Source organism: Palaemon carinicauda, chromosome 17 (assembly GCF_036898095.1).
Source record: "Palaemon carinicauda isolate YSFRI2023 chromosome 17, ASM3689809v2, whole genome shotgun sequence".
Classification (NCBI taxonomy): domain Eukaryota; kingdom Metazoa; phylum Arthropoda; class Malacostraca; order Decapoda; family Palaemonidae; genus Palaemon; species Palaemon carinicauda.
Window position 1 is genome coordinate 111438965 of NC_090741.1, and position 20027 is coordinate 111458991.

The following is a 20027-nucleotide window of genomic DNA, read 5'->3' on the forward strand; positions in this document are numbered from 1 at the left end:
AGGGCCATGGCTAAGGCTCTGGCTCAGTCAATGTCTATGTCTATGGTTCTGGCTATGGCTATGGCTTTGTTTATAACTATGGCTACGTCTATGTCTATGTCTATGGCTATGGCTATGTCTATATAAATGGCTATGGCTATGTCTATGTCATTGGCTACGGCTATGACTATGTTTATGTCTAAGTCTATGGCTATGGCTATGTCTAATGCTATGACTATGGCTATGTCTATGCCCCTGTCTATATCTATGCCTATGGCTATGGCTATGGCTCTGTCTATATCTATGTCTATGTCTATGGCTATGGCTATTGATGCTATGGCTATGGCTATGGATGCTATGGCTATGGCTATGGCTATGTCTATGTCATCGGCTATGGCTACGACTATGTCTATGTCTAAGTATATGGCTATGGCTATGTCTAATGCTATGACTATGGCTATGGCTATGCCTCTGTCTATATCTATGCCTATGGCTTTGGCTATGGCTCTGTCTATATCTATGTCTATGTATATGTCTATGGCTATGGCTCTGTCTATGGATATATCTATGGCTATGGCTATGTCTATGTCTTCAGGTATGGCTATGGCTATAGCTATGTCTATATCTATGTCTGTCTATGGCTATAGCTATGGCTATGTCTATGCTTATGGCTATGGCTATGGCTATGGTTATGGCTATGGCTATGTCTACGTCTATAGCCATGGCCATATCCACGTTCACGTCCACGTCCACGGCTACGGCTACGTCGATGGGGATGTCGACGGAAACGGCGACAGCTACGGCTACGGCTATGGCTAACGCTACGTCTATGGCTATGTCTTTGGCTATGTCTATGTCTATGTCTATGGTTATGGCTATGACTATGTCTATGTCTATGGGTATGGCTATGGCTATGTCTGTCTGGCTATGGCTATGTGTTAGTCTATGTCTATATCTATGTTTATTGCTATGACTATGTCTCTGTCTGGCTATGGCTATGTCTATGTCTATGTCTATGGTTATGGCTCTGGCTATGTCTATGTCTATGGGTATGGCTATGTCTATGTATATGGCTCTGACTATGGCTATGGCTATGTCTATGGCTATGGCTATGGCTCTGGAACTATCTATGTCAGGCTATGGCTATGGCTAGGGCTATGGCTATGTCAATGTATGTCTATGGCTATGGCTATTGATATGGGTATGTCTATGACTATGTGTATGTCTAAATCTTTGGCTATGTCTATGTCTATGGCTATGTATATGGCTATGGCTATGTGTATGTCTATGTTTATGGCTATGGCTATAGCTATGGCTATGGCTATGGCTATGGCTATGGATATATTTATGGCTATGTCAATGTCTAAGTCTATGTCTCTAGCTATGGCTATGTCAATGTCTGGATAAGGCTATGGCTAAGGCTATGACTGCGACTAAAGGTATGGCTATGGCTATATCTAAGGCTATGGCTATGGCTATTGCTATGGCTACGGCTATGGCTACAGCTAGGGCTATGGCTAGGGCTACAGCTATGTCTATGGCAAAGGCTATGGACATGGCTACGGCTAAGGCTATATCTATGTCCATGTCTATGGCTAAGGCTATGGCTATGGCTATGTGCATGTCTAGGGCTTTGGCTATGGCTATGACTCTGTCTAAGTCTATGGCTATGGCTATGGCTATGGCTCTGTTCATGGCTATGGCTATTGCTCTGGCTATGGCTGTCTATATCTATGTCTTTGGCTGTCTAGGGCTATGACTATGTCTATGTTCATGGCTACGGCTACGGCTATGGCTACGGCTACGTCTATGGCTATGGCTATGGCTATGTCTATGTCTATGTCTATGGTTATGGCTATGACTATATCTATGGCTATGGCTATGGCTATGGCTATGTCTTTGGCAATGGCAATGGCAATGGTTATGTCTATGTGTATGGCTATGGCTATGGCTATATCTGTCTATGGCTATGGCTATGGCTATGGCTATGGTTATGTCTATGACTATGGCTATGGCTCTGTCTCTGTCTATGTCTATGGATATGGCTATGTCTATGGCTATGGCTATGGCTATGTCTCTCTATGGCTATAGCTATGGCTATGACTATGGCTATGGCTATGGCTATGTCTATGGCTATGGCTATGGCTATGTCTAGGGCTGTGGTTATGGCAAAGGCTATGGCTATGTCTATGTCTATTTCTATGGCTATGTCTATGGCTATGGCTATGGCTATGTATATGGCTATTGCTATGGCTATGGCTATGTCTATGGCTATGGCTATGTCTATGTGTATAGCTATGGCTATGTCTATGTCTATGTTTATGGCTATGGCTATGTGTATGGCTATGGCTAACTCTATGGCTATAGCTGTTTATGGCTATGGCTGTGTTTATGGCTATGGCTATGGCTATGTCTATAGCTATGGCTAGCTATGTCTATGGCTATGACTATTGCTTTGTCTATGGCTATGGCTATGGCAATGGCAATGGCAATGGCAATGGCTCTGACTATGTCTATGTCTATGGCTATGGCTATATCTGGCCATGGCTATGGCTATGGCTATATCTGTCCATGGCTATGGCTATGGCAATGGCTATGTCTTTTTCTACGGCTACGGCTATGTCTACGTCTATGGATATGGCTACGGCTACAGCCATGGCTATGGCTATGGCTAAGACAATATCTAGAGCTAAGGCTATGGCTATGTTTATGTCTAGGGCTATGGCTATGTCTATAGGTATGTAAACCATGGATATGGCTATGGCTTTGTCTATGTCTATGTCTCTGTGTATGGCTCTGGCTATGTCTATATCTATGACTACGGCTACGGCTACGACTTCATCTATGGCTACGGCTACAGCTATGGCTATAGCTATGGCTATGGCTCTGTCTATGACTATGGCTATGGCCATGTCTATGGCTATGGCTATGGCTATATATATGTCTATGTCTATGTCTATGGCTATGGCTATGTCTTTGGCTACGGCTACAGCTACGGCTATGGCTAAAGCTACATCATATGGCTATGGCTATGGCTATGGCTATGGCTAAGACTACGGCTACTGCTACATCTATGGCTATGGCTACGGCCACATCAATGGCTATGGCTATGGCTATGGCTATGGCTATGTCTATTTCTATGGCTATTCTATGGGTATGTCTATGTCTATGGCTTTGGCTATGGTTATTTTTATTTCTATGGCTATGGCTATGTCTATGACTATGGCTATGGCTATGTCTATGGCTATGTGACAATGGCTATGGCCATGGCTATGTCTATGTCTCTGGCTATGGCTATGGCTATGTCTATGTCTATGGCTATGGCTATGGCTCTGGCTCTGGCTATGGCTATGGCTACGTCTATGTCTATGGCTATGGTAATGGCTATGTCTATGTCTACGGCTATGGGTACGACAATGGCTACTGCTATGGGTACGGCTAAGGCTACGGCTACATCTACGTCTATGGCTATGGTAATGGCTATGTCTATGTCTATGGCTATGGCTATGGCTATGGCTATGGGTATGGCTATGGCTATACCTATGACTATGTCTATGTCCATGGCTATGGCTACATCTATGACTATGGCTATGGCTACATTTCTGGCTATGTCTATGTCTATGTCTATGCCTATGGCTATGGCTTTGGCTATGGCTATGGATATGGTTATGGCTATGTCTAAGTCTATGTCTATGGCTATGGCTATGTCTATGTCTATGTCTATGACTATGGCTCTGTCTATGTCTATGGCTATGGCTATGTCTATGGCTATGGCTATGGCTATGGCTACATTTAGGGCCATGGCTATGGCTATGTCTATGGCCATGGCCATGGTCAAGTCCATGTCTATGCCTATGGCTATGACTTTGGCTATGGCTATGGCTATGGCTATGGCTATGTCTAACTCTGTCTAAGTCTATGGCTATGGTTACGGCTATGGCTACATCTATGGCTATGTCTATGTCTATGCCTATGGCTATGGCTTTGGCTATGGCTATGGCTATGGCTTTGACTATGGCTATGTCTATGTCTATGACTATGGCTATGTCTATGGCTGGGGCTATGGCTATGGCTACATTTAGGGCTATGGCTATGGCTATGTCTATGGCCATGGCCATGGCCAAGGCTAAGTCTATGCCTATGGCTATGGCTTAGGCTATGGCTCTGTCTATTGCTATGGCTATGGCTATGTCTTAGCCTATGGCTCTGGCTATGGCTATGTCTATGGCCATGGCCATGGCCAAGTCTATGTCTATGTCTATGTGTTGCCTATAGCTATGGCTATGGCTTAGGCTATGGCTCTGATATATTCATGGCTATGTCTAGGTCTATGGCAATGTCTATGTCTATGTCTATGGCTATGGATGCTATGGCTATGGATGCTATGGTTATTGCTATGGCTATGTCTATTGCTATGGCTATGTCTATTGCTATGTCTACTTATATGTCTATGGCTATGGCTAGGGCTATGGCTATGGCTCAATCTATGGCTATGGCTCTGGCTACATCTATGTCTCTGTCTGTCTATAGCTATGACTATGGCTATGTCTATGTCTATAGCGATGGCCATGGCCATGTTCATGTCTTTGTTTATATCTATGTCTATGTCTATGGCTATGGCTTTGGCAATGTCTATGGCTATAGCTATGGCTACGTCAATGGCTATGGCTATGGCTAAGGCTATGTCTATGGCTATGGCTATGACTATGGCTATAGCTCTGGCTATGTGTATGTCTATCTCTATGGCTATGGCTATAGCTCTGTCTATATCTATGGCTATGTCTATGTCTATATCTAGGTTTATGTCTATGTCTATGGCTATGTCTATGTCTATGGCTATGGCTATGGATGCTATGGCTATGGCTATAGCTATGATTATGGCTATGTCTATGGATATGGCTATGGCTATATCTATGTCTTCAGGTATGGCTAAGACTATGGCTATGGCTATGTCTATAGTCATGGACATGTCGATGTCCATGTCTATGTCTATGGCTATGGCTATGGGTATGGCTACGTCCACGTCCAAGTCCACGTCCATGGCTACGGCTATGGCTTCGGCAACGGCGATGGCAACGTCAATGGCGATGGCTACGGCTACGGCTACATCTATGGCAATGGCTTTGTCTATGTCTATGGCTATGGCTATGGCTATGCCTATGGCTATATCTATGTCTATCGGTATGGCTATGGCTATGTCTATGTTTGGTTATGGCTATGGCTATGGCTATGTCTTAGTCTATGTCTATGTCTATAGCTATGGCTATGTCTATGTCTGGCTATGTCTATGTTTATGGCAATGGCTATGTCTATGTTTATAGCTCTGGCTATGGCTATGGCTATGTCTATGTCTATGCCTATGGATATGTCTATGTCAGGCTATAGCTATGGCTATGGCTATGACTATGTATATATCTAAATCTATGGCTATGTCTATGTCTATGTCTATGGCTATGGCTATATGTATGTCTATGGCTATGGCTCTGGCTATGTCTGGCTATGGCTATGGCTATCTCTATGTCTATATCTATGTCTATATCTATGTCTGGCTATGGCTATGGCTAAGGCTATGTCTAAGTCTATGGCTATGGCTATGGCTACAGCTACGGTCATGGCTAAGTTTACGGCTATATCTATGGCTATGGCTATGGCTATATCTATGGCTATGGCTATGGCTATGTCTATCACTATGGTTATGGCTATGTCTATGTCTATGGCTATGTGACTAGGGCTATGGCTATGGCTATTTCTATGTCTCTGGCTATGGGTATGTCTATGTCTATGGCTATGGCTACGGCTACAGCTACGGCTAGGGCTACAGCTACATCTACGTCTATGGCTATGGTAATGGCTATGTCTATGTCTATGGCTATGGCTATGGATATGTCTATGTCTATGACTACGGCTACGACTATTGCTACGGCTACAGCTACGGCTACGTCTACATCTTTGGCTATGGTAATGGCTATGTCTATGTCTATGGGTATGGCTATGGCTATGGCTATACCTATGGCTATGTCTATGTCGAGAAACAAAAAAGGCCGGACTTCGCTCCGAAAGACAAAGAAGGCCGGACTTCGCTCCGTAATGCAAAAAAAGGCAGGACTTTACCACGAAAGGCAAAAAAGGCCGGACTTCGCTCCCAAACACAAAAAAGGCCGGAATTCGCTTCGAAAAACAAAAAAGGCTGGACTTCGCTTCGAAAGGCACAAATGGCCGGACTTTGCTCCATAGGCAAAAAAGGCCGGACTATGCTCCGAGAGACAAAAAAGGAGAGACTTTGCTCCAAACGGCAAAACAGGCCGGACTTCGCTCCAAGAGACGAAAAAGGCCGGACTTGGCTCCGAGAGACAAAAAAGGCCGAACTTTGCTCTGAAAGGCAAAAAAGGCCGGACTTCGCTCTGAGACAAAAAAGGCCGGACCTCGCTCCAACAGACAAAAAAGGCCGGACTTCACTCTGAAAGACAAAAAAGGCCGGACTTCGCTCCGAAAGACAAAAAAGGTCGGACTTTGCTCCGAAAGGCAAAAAAGGCCGAACTTCGCTCCGAGAGACAAAAAAGGCCGGACTTCGCTCCGAAAGACAAAAATGGCCGGACTTCCTTCCAAAAGGCAAAAAAGGCCGGACTTCGATCCGAAAGGCAAAAAAGGCCGGGCTTTACTCCAAAAGACAAAAAAGGACGGACTTCGCTCCAAGAGACAAAAAAGGCCGGACTTCGCTAAGAGCGAAAAAAAAAGGCCAGATTTCGCTCCGAGAGACAAGATAGGCGGGACTTCGCTCCGAGAGACAAAAAAGGCCGGACTTTGCTCCAAGAGACAAAAAAGGCCGGACTTCGCTCCGAAAGGCAAAAAAGGCCGAACTTCGCTCCGAGAGACAAAAAAGGCCGGACTTCGCTCCGAAAGACAAAAATGGCCGGACTTCCTTCCAAAAGGCAAAAAAGGCCGGACTTCGATCCGAAAGGCAAAAAAGGCCGGGCTTTACTCCAAAAGACAAAAAAGGACGGACTTCGCTCCGAGAGACAAAAAAGCCGGACTTCGCTAAGAGCGAAAAAAAGGCCAGATTTCGCTCCGAGAGACAAGATAGGCGGGACTTCGCTCCAAGAGACAAAAAAGGCCGGACTTTGCTCCGAGGGACAAAAAAGGCCGGACTTCGCTCCCAAAGCCAAAAAAGGCCGGACTTCGCTCCGAGAGGCAAAAATGGCCGGACTCCACTCCGAAAGACAAAAAAGGCCGGACTTCGCTCCGAAAGACAAAAAAAGTCGGACTTCGCTCCGAAAGACAAAAAAGGCCGGACTTCCCTCCGAAAGACCAAAAAGGCCGGACATGCTTCGAGAGAAAAAAAAGGCCAGACTTCGATCCGAGAGACCAAAAAGGCCAGACTTCGTTCCGAGAGACAAAAAAGGCCAGACTTCGCTCCGAAACGCAAAAAAGGCCGGACTTTACTCTGAAAGGCAAAAAAGGCCAGACTTCGCACCTAAAGGCAAAAAAGGCCGGACTTCGCTCAGAAAGGCAAAATAGGCCGGACTTTGCTCCGAAAGGCAAAAAAGGCCGGACTTCGCTTCTAAAGGCAAAAAAAGGCCGGACTTCGCTCCGGAGAACAAATAAGGCCGCTCTTCGCTCCAAAAGGCAAAAAAGGTCGGACTTCGCTCTGAAAAGCAAAAAAGGCCGGAATATGCTCCGAATGGCAAAAAAGGCCGGACTTCGCTCTGAAAAGCAAAAAAGGACGGAATTTACTCCGAGAGATTAAAAAGGCGGGACTTCGCTCCAGGCGACAAAAAAGGCCAGACTTCGCTCCGAGAGACAAAATAGGCCGGACTTCGCTCCGAGAGACAAAAAAGGCCGGACTTCACTTGGAGAGGCAAAAAAGGCCTGACTTCACTCTGAAAGGCAAAAAAGCCCGGAATTCACTCCGATAGACAAAAAAGGCCGACTTCGCTCCGAAAGGCAAAAAAGGCCGGAATTCACTCCAACAGACGAAAAAGGCCGGACTTCGCTCAGAGAGACAAAAAAGGCCGGACTTCGCTCAGAGAGGCAGAAAAGGCCAGACTTTGCTCCGAGGGACAAATAAGGCCGCTCTTCGCTCCAAGAGGCAAAAAAAGCCAGACTTCGTTCTGAAAAGCAAAAAAAAGGCCTGAATTTGCTCCGAAAGACAAAAAAGGCTGGACTTCGCTCCGAAAGACAAAAAAGCCGGACTTCGCTCCGAAAGGCGAAAAAGGCCGGACTTCCCTCAGAAAGGCAAAAAAGGGCGGACTTTGCTCCGAGAGACAAAAAAGGCTGGAATGTCTATGGCTATGGCTATGGCTATGTCTATGTCTATGACTATGGCTATGGCTATGTCTACGGCTACTGCTACGGCTATGGCTACATGTACGTCTATGGCTCTGGCTATGGCTCCGTCTATGGCTATGGCTATGACTATGTTTATGGCTATGGCTATGTCTATATCTATGGCTATTGCTATGGCTAAGGTTATGTCTATTGCTATGTCTACGGCTAAGGCTATGTCTATGGCTATGGCTGAGGCTATGGCTTTGTCTATGGCTATGGCTCAGGCAATGGCAATGGCAATGACTATGGCTATGTCTATGTCTATAGCTATATCTGTCTATTGCTATGACTATGGCTATGGCTATGTCTATGGCTATTGCTATAGCTATGGCTATGGTCATGTCTAAGTCTAGGGCTCTGGCTCTGGCTATTGGTATTGCTATGGCTATGGCTATATCTGTCTATGGCTATGACTATGGTTATGGCTATGGCTATGGCTATTGCTATATCTATGGCTATGGCCATGGCCAAGGCTATGGCTATGTATATGTCTATGTCTATGGTTCTGGCTATGGCTATGGCTATTTTTATGGCTATGGCTATGTCTATGTCTATGTCTCTGGCTATGGCTATGTCTATATATATGGCTATGGCTATGTCTATATCATTGGCTATGGCTATGACTATGTCTATGTCTATGGCTATGGCTATGTCTATGGCAATGTCTATGTCAATGGCTATGGCTATGGCTTTGGGTATGGCTATGGCTTTCTATGACTATGGCTATGGCTATGGCTATGGCTATGGCTATGGCTACCATGGCTATTGCTATGGCTATGTCTATGACTATGTCTATGTGTATGTCTATGGTTATGGCTATGGCTATGTCTATGGGTATGTCAACAGCTATGGTTATGTCTTTGTCTATGTCTAAGGCTTTGGCTTTGGCTATGGCTATGGCTATGACTATGGCAATGTCTATGGCTATGGCTATGTCTATGTCTATGGCTATGGCTATGTATACCATGGCTATGTATATATCTATGTAAATGTCTATGGCTGTTGCTATGTCTATGTCTATGGCTCTGGTTATGACTATGGCTAAGGCTATGACTACGTCTATGTCTAAATCTATGGCTATGTCTATGTCTATGTCTTTGGCTATGGATCTGGCTATGTCTGGCTATGGCTATGGCTATGGCTATCTCTATGTCTATGTCTATGTCTATATCTATGTCTGGCTATGGCTATGGCTAAGGCTATGTCTATGGCTATGGCTATGGCTATGGCTACAACTACGGTCATGGCTACCTTTTTGGCTATATCTATGGTTATGGCTATGGCTAGGGCTACTGCTATGGCTATGGCTACCGCTATGGCTATATCTATGGCTATGGCTATGGCTATGGCTATGACTATGTCTATGTCTATGGCTAAGGCTATGATTAAGGCTATGGCTATGTTTATGTCTATTGCTATATCAATGTCTATGTCTATGTCTATGCCTATAGCTATGGCCATGGCTATGTTCAAGTCTATGGCTATAGCTATGGCTATGTCTATGGCAATGTCTATGTCAATGGCTATGGCTATGTCTATGGCAATGTCTATGTCAATGGCTATGGCTATGGCTTTGGCTATGGCTATGGCTTTCTATAATTATGTCTATGGCTATGGCTATGGCTATGGCAATGTCTATGGCTGTGGCTACGGCTGAGTATACCATGGCTATTGCTATGGCTAGGTCTGTGGCTATGGCTATGTCTATGTGTATGTCTATGGTTTTGGCTATGGCTATGTCTATGGGTATGTCTATGGCTATGATTATGTCTATGTCTATGACTATGGCTTTGGCTTTGGCTATGGCTAAGGCTATGACTATGGCAATGTCTATGGCTATGGCTATGGCTAAGGCTATGTCTATGTCTATGGCTATGGCTATGGCTATGTATACCATGGCTATGTATATTTCTGTCTATGTCTATGGGTGTGGCTATGTCTATGTCTATGGCTACGGCTACTTCTATGGCTATGGCTACGGCTATGGGTACAGCTATGGCTAAGGCTATGTCTATGGCTATGGCTATGGCCATGTCTATGGCTATGGCTATGGCTATGTTTATGTCTATAGCTATGGCTATGGCTATGTCTATGGCTACGGCTACAGCTACGGCTACGGCTACGGCTACATCATATGGCTATGGCTATGGCTACGGCTACGGGTATGGCTACAGCTAAGGCTACATATATGGCTAAGGCTATGGCAACGTCAATGGCTATGGCTATGGCTATGTCTATGGCTATGGCTATGGCTATGACTATGGCTATAGCTCTGGCTATGTGTATGTCTATGGCTATGGCTATGTCTATGGCTATGGCTATGGCTATGACTATGGCTATAGCTCTGGCTATGTGTATATATATGGCTATGGCTATGGCTAGGGCTATAGCTCTGTCTATATCTATGGCTATGTCTATGTCTATATGTAGGGCTATGTCTATGTCTAGGGCTATGGCTTTGGCTATGTGTATATCTATGGCTATGGCTATGGCTAAGGATATGTCTATGTCTATGTCTATTTCTATAGCTATGTCTATGGCTATGGCGATAGGTATGTATATGGCTAAGGCTATGTCTATGTTTGTCTATGTGTATGGCTATGGTTATGGCTATGTCTATAGCTAAGGCTATGTCTATGGCTATGGCTGTCTATGGCTATGGCTATGTCTATGGCTATGGCTGTGTCTGGCTAAGGCTATGTTTCTGACTATGGCTATGGCTATCTCTATGGTTATGGCTATGACTATGTCTATGGCTATGTCTTAGTCTATGTCTATGGCTAACACTATGTCTATGGGTATGGCTATGACTATGGCTATGGCTATGACTCTGGCTATGGCTATGGCTATGGCTATGTGTATGTCTATGCCAATGGATATGTCTATGTCTGGCTATCACTATGGCTAAGGCTATGACTACATCTTTGTCTAAATCTATTGCTATGTCTATGGCTATGTCTATGTCTATGGCTATGGCTCTGGCTATGTCTGGATATGGCTATGGCTATGGCTAGGGCTATCTCTATGTCTATGTCTACGTCTATATCTATGTCTGGCTATGGCTATGGCTAAGGCTATGTCTATGGCTATGGCTAGGGCTACGGCTACTGCTACGGATACAGCTAAGGCTAGTGCTATGGCTATGTCTATGGCTATGGCTATGGATATGGCTTTGGATATATGTATGGCTAAGGCTAGGGCTATGGCTATGTTTATGGCTATGGCTATGTCTATATCTATGGCTATTGCTATGGCTAAGGTTATGTCTATTGCTATGTCTATGGCTAAGGCTATGTCTATGGCTATGGCTAAGGCTATGACTTTGTCTATGGCTATGGCTATGGCAATGGCAATGGCAATGCCTATGGCTATGTCTATGTCTATGGCTATGTCTGTCTATGGCTATGGCTATGGCTATGGCTATGTCTCTGGCTATTGCTATGGCTAGGGCTATGGTCATGTCTAAGTCTAGGGCTATGGCTCTGGCTATGGGTATTGCTATGGCTATGGCTATATCTTTCTATGGCTATGGCTATTGTTATGGCTATGGCTATGGCTATATCTATGGCTATGGCCATGGCTAAGGCTATGGCTCTATCTATGTCTATGTCTATGATTCTGGCTATGGCAAAGGCTATGTTTATGGCTATGACTGTGTCTATGTCTATGTCTATGGCTATGGCTATGTCTATATATATGGCTATGGCTATGTCTATGTCATTGGCTATGGCTATGACTATGTCTATGTCTATGTTTATGGCTATGGCTATGTCTAATGCTATGACTATGGCTATGGCTATGGCTCTGTCTATATCTATGTCTATGTTTATTTTTATGGCTATGGCTATGGCTATGGATGCTATTGCTATGGCCATGGATGCTATTGCTATGGCTATGTCTATGTCTATATGTATGGCTCTGTCTATGGATATGGCTATGGCTATGGCTATGGCTATGTCTTCAGGTATGGCTATGGCTATGACTATGTCTATATCTATGTCTGTCTATGGTTATAACTATGACTATGTCTATGCTTATGGCTAAGGCTATGGCTATGGTTATGGCTATGGCTTTGTCTATGTCTATAGCCAAGGCCATATCCACGTTCACGTCCACGACTACGGCTACGGCTACGTCGACGGGGATGGCGACGGCAATGGCGACGGCTATGGCTACGGCTATGGCTACGGCTACGTCTATGGCTATGGCTATGGCTATGTCTATAACTATGTCTATGGTTATGGCTATGACTATGTCTATGTCTATGGGTATGGCTATGGCTATGTCTGTCTGGCTATGGCTTTGTGTTAGTCTATGTCTATGTCTATGTTTATTGCTATAACTGTCTATGTCTGGCTATGGCTATGTCTATGTCTATGTCTATGGTTATGGCTATGGCAATGTCTATGTGTATGGGTATGGCTATGTCTATGTATATGGCTCTGGCTACGGCTATGGCTATGTCTATGGCTATGGCTATGGCTATGGAACTATTTATGTCTGGCTATGGCTATGGCTATGGCTATGGCTATGTCAATGTATATCTATGGCTATGGCTATGGATATGGCTATGTCTATGACTATGTCTATGTCTAAATCTTTGGCTATGTCTATGTCTATGGCTATGTATATGGCTAAGGCTATGTGTATGTCTATATTTATTGCTATGGCTATAGCTATGGCTATGGCTATGGCTATATCTATGTCTATGTCAATGTCTAAGTCTATATCTATGGCTAGGGCTATGTCAATGTCTGGATAAGGCTATGATTAAGGCTATGACTGCGATTAAAGCTATGGCTACGGCTATGGCTATGGCTACGGCTATGGCTACAGCTACGGCTATGGCTAGGGTTACAGCTATGTCTATGGCTAAGGCTATGGATATGGCTACAGCTATGGCTATATCTATGTCCATGTCTATGGCTAAGGCTATGGCTATGGCTATGTGCATGTCTAGGGCTATGGCTATGGCTATGACTCTGTCTATGTCTATGGGTATGGCTATGGCTATGTTCATGGCTATGGCTATTGCTCTGGCCTTAGCTGTCTATATCTTTGTCTATGGCTGTCTATGGCTATGACTATGTCTATGTTCATGGCTACGGCTACGGCTATGGCTACGGTTACGTCTATGGCTAAGGCTATGGATGTGTCTATGTCTGTCTATGGCTATAGCTATGGCTAAGTCTATGCTTATGGCTAAGGCTATGGCTATGATTATGGCTATGGCTCTGTCTATGTCTATAGCCATGGCCATATCCACGTTCACGTCCACGTCCACGGCTATGGCTACGTTGACGGGGATGGCTAGGGCTATGGCTACGGCTACGTGTATGGCTATGTCTATGGCTATGTCTATGGTTATGGCTATGACTATGTCTATGTCTATGGGTATGGCTATGGCTATGTCTGTCTGGCTATGGCTATGTGTTAGTCTATGTCTATGTTTATTGTTATGACTATGTCTATGTCTGGCTATGGCTATGTCTATGTCTATGTCTATGGTTATGGCTATGGCTAGTCTAAGTCTATGGGTATGTCTATGTCCATGTATATGGCTCTGGCTATGGCTATGGCTATGTCTATGGCTATGGCTATGGCTATGGAACTATCTATGTCTGGCTTGGGCTATGGCTATGACTATGGCTATGTCAATGTATGTCTGTGGCTATGGCTATGGATATGGCTATGTCTATGACTATGTGTATGTCTAAATCTTTGGCTATGTCTATGTCTATGGCTATGTATATGGCTATGGCTATGTGTATGTCTATGTTTATGGCTATGGCTATAGCTATGGCTATGGCTATGTCTATGGCTATGGCTATATCTATGGCTATGTCAATGTCTAAGTGTATATCCATGGCTATGGCTATGTCAATATCTGGATAAGGCTATGGCTAAGGCTATGACTGTGACTAAAGCTATGGCTACGGCTATATCTAAGGCTATGGCTATGGCTATGGCAATGGCTACGGCTATGGTTACAGCTAATGCTATGGCAAGGGCTACAGCTATGTCTATGGCAAAGGCTATGGACTTGGCTACGGCTATGGCTATATTTATGTCCATGTCTATGGCTAAGGCTATGGCTATGGCTATGTGCATGTCTAGGGCTATGGATATGGCTATGACTCTGTCTAAGTCTATGGCTATGGCTATCGCTATGGCTATGTTCATGGCTATGGCTATTGCTCTGGCTATGGCTGTCTATATCTATGTCTATGGCTGTCTATTGCTATGACTATGTCTATGTTCATGGCTACGGCTATGGCTATGGCTACGTCTATGGCTATGGCTATGTCTTTGTCTATGTCTATGCCTAGGGTTATGGCTATGACTATGTCTATGGCTATGGCTATGGCTATGTCTATGGCAATGGCAATGGCAATGGTTATGTCTATGTGTATGGCTATGGCTATGGCTATGGCTATGGCTATATGTCTATGGCTATCGCTATGGCTATGGCTATGTCTAAAGCTATGGCTATGGCTATGGTTATGTCTATGACTATGGCTAAGGCTATGTCTCTGTCTATGTCTATGGATATGGCTATAATTATGGCTATGGCTATGGCTATGTCTGTCTATGGCTATGGCTATGGCTATGACTATGGCTATAGCTATGGCTATGTCTATGACTATGTCTATGGCTATGGCTATGGCTATGTCTAGGGCTGTGGCTATGGTAAAGGCTATGGCTAAGTCTATGTCTATTTCTATGGCTATGTCTATGGCTATTTCTTTGGGTATGTATATGGCTATTGCTATTGCTACGGCTATGGCTATGTCTATGGCTATGGCTATGTCTATGTATATAGCTATGGCTATGTCTATGTCTATTTCTATGGCTATGTCTATGGCTATGGCTATGGCTATGTATATGGCTTTGTCTATGGCTATGGCTATGTCTATGGCTATGGCTATGGCTATGTCTATGTGTATAGCTAGGGCTATGTCTATGTCTATGTCTATGGCTATGGCTATGTGTATGGCTATGGCTAAGTCTATGGCTATGGTTGTCTATGGCTATGGCTGTGTCTATGGCTATGGCTATGGCTATGTCTATGGCTATGGCTAACTATGTCTATGGCTATGGCTATGGCTTTGTCTATGGCTATGATATGGCTATGGCAATGGCAATGGCAATGGCTATGACTATGTATATGTCTATGGCTATGGCAATGTCTGTCCATAGCTATGGCTATGGCAGTGGCTATGTCTTTTTGTACGGCTACGGCTATGGCTACGTCTATGGATATGGCTACGGGTACAGCTATGGCTATGGCTATGGCTATGACAATGTCTAGAGCTAAGGCTATGTTTATGTCTATGGCTATGGCTATTTTTATAGGTATGTAAACCATGGCTATGGCTATGGCTTTGTCTATGTCTATGTCTTTGTCTATGGCTGTGGCTGTGTCTATGTCTATGACTACCGCTACGGCTATGACTACGTCTATGGCTACGGCTACAGCTATGGCCATAGCTATGGCTATGGCTATGTCTATGGCTATGGCTATGGCCATGTCTATGACTATGGCTATGGCTATATATATGTCTATGTCTATGTCTATGGCTATGGCTATGTCTATGGCTACGGCTACAGCTACGGCTATGGCTGAAGCTACATCATATGGCTATGGCTATGGCTATGGTTACAGCTAAGGCTACGGCTACTGCTACATCTATAGCTATGGCTATGGCCACATCAATGGCTATGGCTAAGGCTATGGCTATGTCTATTTCTATGGCTATTTCTATGGGTATATCTATGTCTATGGCTATAGCTATGGCTATTTTTATCTCTATGGCTATGGCTATGTCTATGACTATGGCTATGGCTATGTTTATGGCTATGTGACTATGGCTATGGCTATGGCTATGTCTATGTTTCTGGCTATGGCTATGACTATGGCTATGGCTATGGCTCTGGCTATGGCTCTGGCTATGGCTACGTCTATGTCTATGGCTATGGTAATGGCTATGTCTATGTCTCTGGCTATGGCTACGGCTATGTTTATGGCTACGGCTATGGCTACGGCTACGGTCACAGCTACATCTACGTTTGCGGCTATGGTAATGGCTATGTCTATGTCTATGTCTATAGCTATGGCTATGGCTATGGCTATGACTATGTCTATGTCCATGGCTATGGCTACATCTATGACTATGGCTATGGCTACATCTATGGCTATGTCTATGTCTATGTCTATGCCTTTGGCTATGGCTTTGGCTATGGCTATGGCTATGGCTATGGCTATGGTTATGGCTATGTCTAAGTCTATGTCTATGGCTATGGCTATGTCTATGTCTATGTCTATGACTATGGCTATGTCTATGTCTATGGCTTTGGCTATGTCTATGTCTACGGCTATGGCTACATTTAGGGCTATGGCTATGGCTATGTCTATGGCCATGGCCATGGCCAAGTCTATGTCTATGGCTTTGGCTATGGCTATGGCTTTGGCTATGGCTATGTCTAAGTCTATGTCTAAGTTTATGGCTATGGCTATGGCTATGGCTACATCTATGGCTATGTCTATGTCTATGCCCATGGCTATGGCTTTGGCTATGGCTATGGCTATGGCTTTGACTATGGCTATGTCTATGTCTATGACTATGGCTATGTCTATGGCTAGGGCTATGGCTATGGCTACATTTAGGGCTATGGCTATGGCTATGTCTATGGCCATGGCCATGGCCAAGTCTATGTCTATGCCTATGGCTATGGCTTAGTCTATGGCTATGCCTATGGCTATGGCTATGGCTATGTCTTAGTCTATGTCTATGGCTATGGCTATGGCTATATCCATGGCTATGGCTATAGCTATGGCTACATCTATGGCTCTGGCTATGGCTATGTCTATGGCCATGGCCATGGCCAAGTCTATGTCTATGTCTATGTCTTGCCTATGGCTATGGCTATGGCTTAGGCTATGGCTCTGTCTATATCTATGGCTATGTCTATGTCTATGGCTATAAAAATGTCTATGTCTATGGCTATGGATGCTATGGCTATTGCTATGGCTATGTCTATTGCTATGTCTACATCTATGTCTATGGCTATGGCTAGGGCTATGGCTATGGCTATGGCTCTAACTATGGCTATGGCTCTGGCTACATCTATGTCTATGTCTGTCTATGGCTATGACTATGGCTATGTCTATGTCTATAGCCATGGCCATGGCCCTGTCCATGTCTTTGTTTATATCTATTTCTATGTCTATGGCTATGGCTATGGCAATGTCTATGGCTATGGCTATGGCTTTGTCAATGGCTATGGCTATGTCTATGGCTATGGCTCTGACTATGGCTATAGCTCTGGCTATGTGTATGTCTATGTCTATGGCTATGGCTATAGCTCTGTCTATATATATGTATATGTCTATGTCTATGGCTATGTTTATGTGTATGTCTATGGCTATGTCTATGTCAATGGCTATGGCTATGGATGCTATGGCTAGGGATATGGCTATGATTATGGCTCTGTCTATGGCTATGGCTATGGCTATGTCTATGTCTATGGTTATGGCTCTGTCTATGGCTATGTCTATGTCTTCAGCTATGGCTATAGCTATGTCTATGTCTATGTCTAGGGCTATGGCTATGTCTATATCTTCAGCTATGGCTATGGCTATGGCTCTGGCTATGTCTATAGCCATGGACATGTCCTTGACCATGTCTATGTCTATGGCTATGGCTATGGGTATGGCTACGTCCACGTCCAAGTCCACGTCCAAGGCTACGGCTATGGCTTCGGCAACAGCGATGGCAACGGCAATGGCGACGGCTACGGCTACGGCTACATCTATGGCAATGGCTTTGTCTATGTCTATGTCTATGGCTATGGCTATGCCTATGGCTATGTCTATGTCTATTTGTATGGCTATGGCTATGTCTATGTTTGGTTATGGCCATGGCTATGGCTATGTCTTAGTCTATGTATTGGCGTGCTACTGTTATAAGCACACATTGAGTATGTGTTGTTTCAGATGTATGTAAATGGATAACAGAATACATCTTATTAGCCTTAAAGTATTTACTCTATAAAAACAACAGAGTTAAACATCTCCATCACTGGAGGAAGCTGGGTTGGTCAGATGACCAATTCTGGTGAAGTATAGATATGAACTGACTAACTTATCGATATCACAGATATCGTATGCTTAGTTTACATTAGACTCGTCACAAACTCGGAAGACACCTGCATCCGGTGACGTCACAAACTTTCACACGCTGAGACAATGTGTTGACGTTTAAGAAGAATGTCATATTGTCGAGGTTTGCATTGTATGTCCTGTTTATGATTTGAATGACTACAGCAAGTCCCACGGCTAGCTCCTTCAACCAACATGACATATTACGTCATGTGTTTTAAACATGTAATATTAACTATTCTAACTATTACATAAGCTCGGCCAGCTATCTCAATTTTTTCACAAAAATTTAACAACAAGCCAAAACATGGTTACTAGGTGTGACTGGACATACGTATTATTCTTTGTTTAACTTTAGCCATAATCAACCGAGGACGAATGTCCAAATAGGCACATTAAAAAATAATAACAATAATGCATATAAAAAAGATATTACCAAATCAAAAAGAAAAATGCATGATAAAACAAAGATCATATATATGGTACATTGCTAGCAAATGATTATATGGTACCAAAAAAAAAAAAAAACTTCTGACTTATATATGATTCGGTAACTTGTTAAAGAATAATTGTTACCTTTGTCAGAAACATAATACTCAATTTTTTAGTGCACAAACACGAATTCCTGGTACGTACATGTACCACGGTTTCGTACATATATATATATATTTATATATAGGGCTGATATATTTTATTAGATGCCCATAGATTCTTTTATATATTTTTTTTTTCTCTTTTCTTTTTAACATTCCGGCTTATATATTTTTATTAGATGCCGAGAGAAAAAATGATTTATATCTTTTTTTTTTTTTTTAAATGTATTTTTAACAATGCAAATGTAGAAAATTTCCTCAATTACATATTACTAGCGTACTATTAGCTTTTCTTACAAACACTTCCCGACAATTTACTCCTTTAGCGAATGAGGTGGCCACTCAAACGGCTTTGAATTGAATCAAGTAGGGAGTATTGTCGGGACTAGGCGAATCGTTCCTTTGTAGCTGCTTGCTGTGCCGTAACCTACGCCAAACAAGGATGTTCACGGCGATAAATATCACCACCGTGATACCCAATCCTGCTAGTAGTATGTGGTGAAGGATTTCCTTATAAGTCGGTGACAGGTGGTCCCTTTCGGTAAGTTTCATCAACCGCTTTGCCACATGTCCGTTGTACGGGAGAGGAAGTGCTGGCATTGTAGAGGTCCACGTGAAGTTCGCGAAGTAGGCTCGTTCTCTGATGATTGTCCGTAGACCAGTCACCATGGAATTCGGGGAAGTCCCGACACAACCATCTGCTGCGACGAAGATGTGGGTGAAGGACGTGGATCCGTCAGGGCATGATATATTGAAGCCGTCCTTGTCGTATCGTATCCACGAGCCATTGTTCAGTCTGCAATTGAACTCATTATTGTCAAAGGGATAAAGCTTATCCAGACAATTTTCACTTGTATGGGAGAGAGCACCGTCTAGCACTATACCTAACTCGCATGAATCCATTAAGTTTTTATGGAATTCAAATGAGTCAGCTGTACATATTTTTCTATCCATTGCGTCTGAACAGT

General features: G+C 43.8%; 1 protein-coding gene across 1 annotated transcript; it reads left to right on the top strand.

The window, feature by feature from the left end:
* The first annotated feature begins 3305 nt into the window (after positions 1-3305).
* LOC137656529 (cuticle protein 63-like) lies at positions 3306-12615 on the top strand. Its single transcript, XM_068390703.1, has 3 exons — positions 3306-3501; positions 4903-5160; positions 12350-12615. Exons 1-3 carry the CDS (start codon positions 3306-3308, stop codon positions 12613-12615), a joined length of 720 nt encoding a protein of 239 aa, XP_068246804.1.
* Positions 12616-20027: the final 7412 nt, after the last annotated feature.